Source organism: Otolemur garnettii, unplaced genomic scaffold, assembly GCF_000181295.1.
Source record: "Otolemur garnettii isolate 467f Iridium unplaced genomic scaffold, OtoGar3 scaffold00029, whole genome shotgun sequence".
Taxonomy (NCBI): Eukaryota; Metazoa; Chordata; class Mammalia; order Primates; family Galagidae; genus Otolemur; species Otolemur garnettii.
In genome coordinates this window covers 13232145-13234039 of record NW_003852424.1, presented here as the reverse complement: position 1 = coordinate 13234039, position 1895 = coordinate 13232145, and the positions used below count along the sequence as shown (strand labels likewise).

At 60.2% G+C, this 1895-nt stretch overlaps 1 protein-coding gene and 1 pseudogene across 2 annotated transcripts in view; one reads left to right on the top strand and one right to left on the bottom strand.

The window, feature by feature from the left end:
• BSG (basigin (Ok blood group)) overlaps window positions 1-1542 on the bottom strand; it is an 11762-nt gene extending 10220 nt beyond the window's left edge. For both annotated transcript variants that reach the window (XM_003788828.3, XM_012804588.2), the window contains exon 1: window positions 1431-1542. In XM_003788828.3, the coding sequence (XP_003788876.1) occupies window positions 1431-1494 (64 nt within the window). In that variant the 5' untranslated portion in view covers window positions 1495-1542. The remainder of the gene's footprint in view (window positions 1-1430) is intronic.
• Window positions 1493-1895, top strand: part of LOC100962558 — a 1970-nt pseudogene continuing 1567 nt past the window's right edge.

Below are 1895 nucleotides of genomic sequence, written 5' to 3'. Positions count from 1 at the left end.
ATTCGAACCCACCACCTTAGGTGTACGTGGCTGGCGCCTTAGCTGGTTGAGCTATAGGCACCGAGCCAGTGAGCATTTTCTAAACCACACTTGCCCACCCTCACGAATGGCACTGAGAGCTGAATGCCACCTGAGTCTGCTAAAACGAGTGTGATCAATATAAACTTGGAACACCGGATATCTCCACTCCCCACCAGGAGTTTCCCCACTTATAGAGGAGGAGGGGTACTGAATTCCATCTCATTTGCACCCTGAAACTAGACAAACTCAGAGAGCAGTACATGGCTCCTCCAGAAAGCCTGACAGGGGCTTAAGTGCCTGGGAGACACCAGGGAGCAGGTGCACAGCCAGGGCAAGATGCCTGGGCCAAATCCTGTGAAGAATGATAATCCCATCCGGAGCCAGAGAGCTGACCCACTTCAGGGCCATTCATGTGCAATGGTCTCAGTATCCATTGAGGACAACAGCCCATTTTCCAGACAAGAGTGCCAAGGTCCCTGCATTGGGCAGCACAGGCCACATAGGGGCCCCAAAGAGTCCCTGGGTGGAGGGTCTGTGCCCTCACACTTCCCAGGAAGAGAGGACTGCACTCCAGGCCCCGCCCTCAGGCCTCTCAGTGTCCAGTCCATGGATGAGTTGGACAGGGACCAGACCAGCCCCTGACTCCAGATCCAGTCCAAAGAAGGACACTCGAAGAGCCAGGCTTGGGCTCAGTGGGCAGGTGGGCCACCTCTAACCTTCTCCACTCATTCACGGAGGAGTTAGACTAAATCCTTCACCTGAGCCAGGGATACCTCCCAAGGCCATCCAAAACCAGAAGTTCACCTCCGACCCCTCAATTCTTAGCCCCGAAGTGCTCATATACATCAAGGCAGGGACACCATCAGGGATTCACGGACCCCCAAACCTCAGGGATTTTTATCCCCAAGCACTGTCACTGATCACAAGAACACCTAAGTAATGCTTTCACTTCCAGGTACTGCTCCTGCCTAGAAGGCCCCTAAGTCACTCAGGATTGGGGTCTCCTCACTCCCAGACGCCCTTCAGGTCAGGGGGTGGGGTCCTCAGCCCCGATACCCTCCGAGTCCGGGGTCTCCTCACGGCCATGCGCCTTCTGAGCTAGTTAACTCTAGGCGCACTCCTGGTTGAGGGATTCCTGGAACCTAAGCGCCCTCCTGGTCTAGAGGCTCCGCACCCCAGGCGCCCTCCAGATCGGCGCAGTCTCCTCACCCCCAGGGGCCTCCAGGTCGGGACCCCACACGCCGGTGGCTTCCCTTGGTCTTGGCCGAGCCTCCCGAGATCCCCAGGCTCGAGGTTCTCCCCTGGAGCCCTCTGGCCTCAGCCCCCACTCAGGCTCCGCGGCCCACAGCCTTGGCCAGGGGCCGCAACTGGGCCCGCTCCAGGCCCCGCGACCTCAGCTTGGTCCTCACCAGCCCCGGCGGCGCCTTCGACGCCCAGCAGCGCAAAGCCGAGCAGCACGAACACAGCCGCCATGTCACCTGTCTGCGTCGACCCCACCAAACCAACCAGTGCCGCCGCCCGCGGCCGCTATGAGCGCGGGCCGGGCGCGCGCACGCAGGGAGGTGTCGCGGGGGCGGGGCGTCCGCCAGGAACGCCGGACGCCCTGCCTGCGCACGCGAGCACCCGCAAATACGCATGCGCATGCTCAGTATGGCTAGTGCTAGAAAAGCCCGGCAGCTCTGGAACGTGACCCTGCGGGCTACTGCCCCAGGCCTGAGTGAAGTGTCTGGCGTTGCTATGAAACTGGGGTGCAGCCTGCGGGGACTGTGCAGAGCCATTGTTTCTTTCAAAGTTACTGCTAGTTTGACTCGGCGCATATAGCTCAACCGGCTAAGGCGCCAGCCACGTACACCTAAGGTGGCGGGTTCGAATCC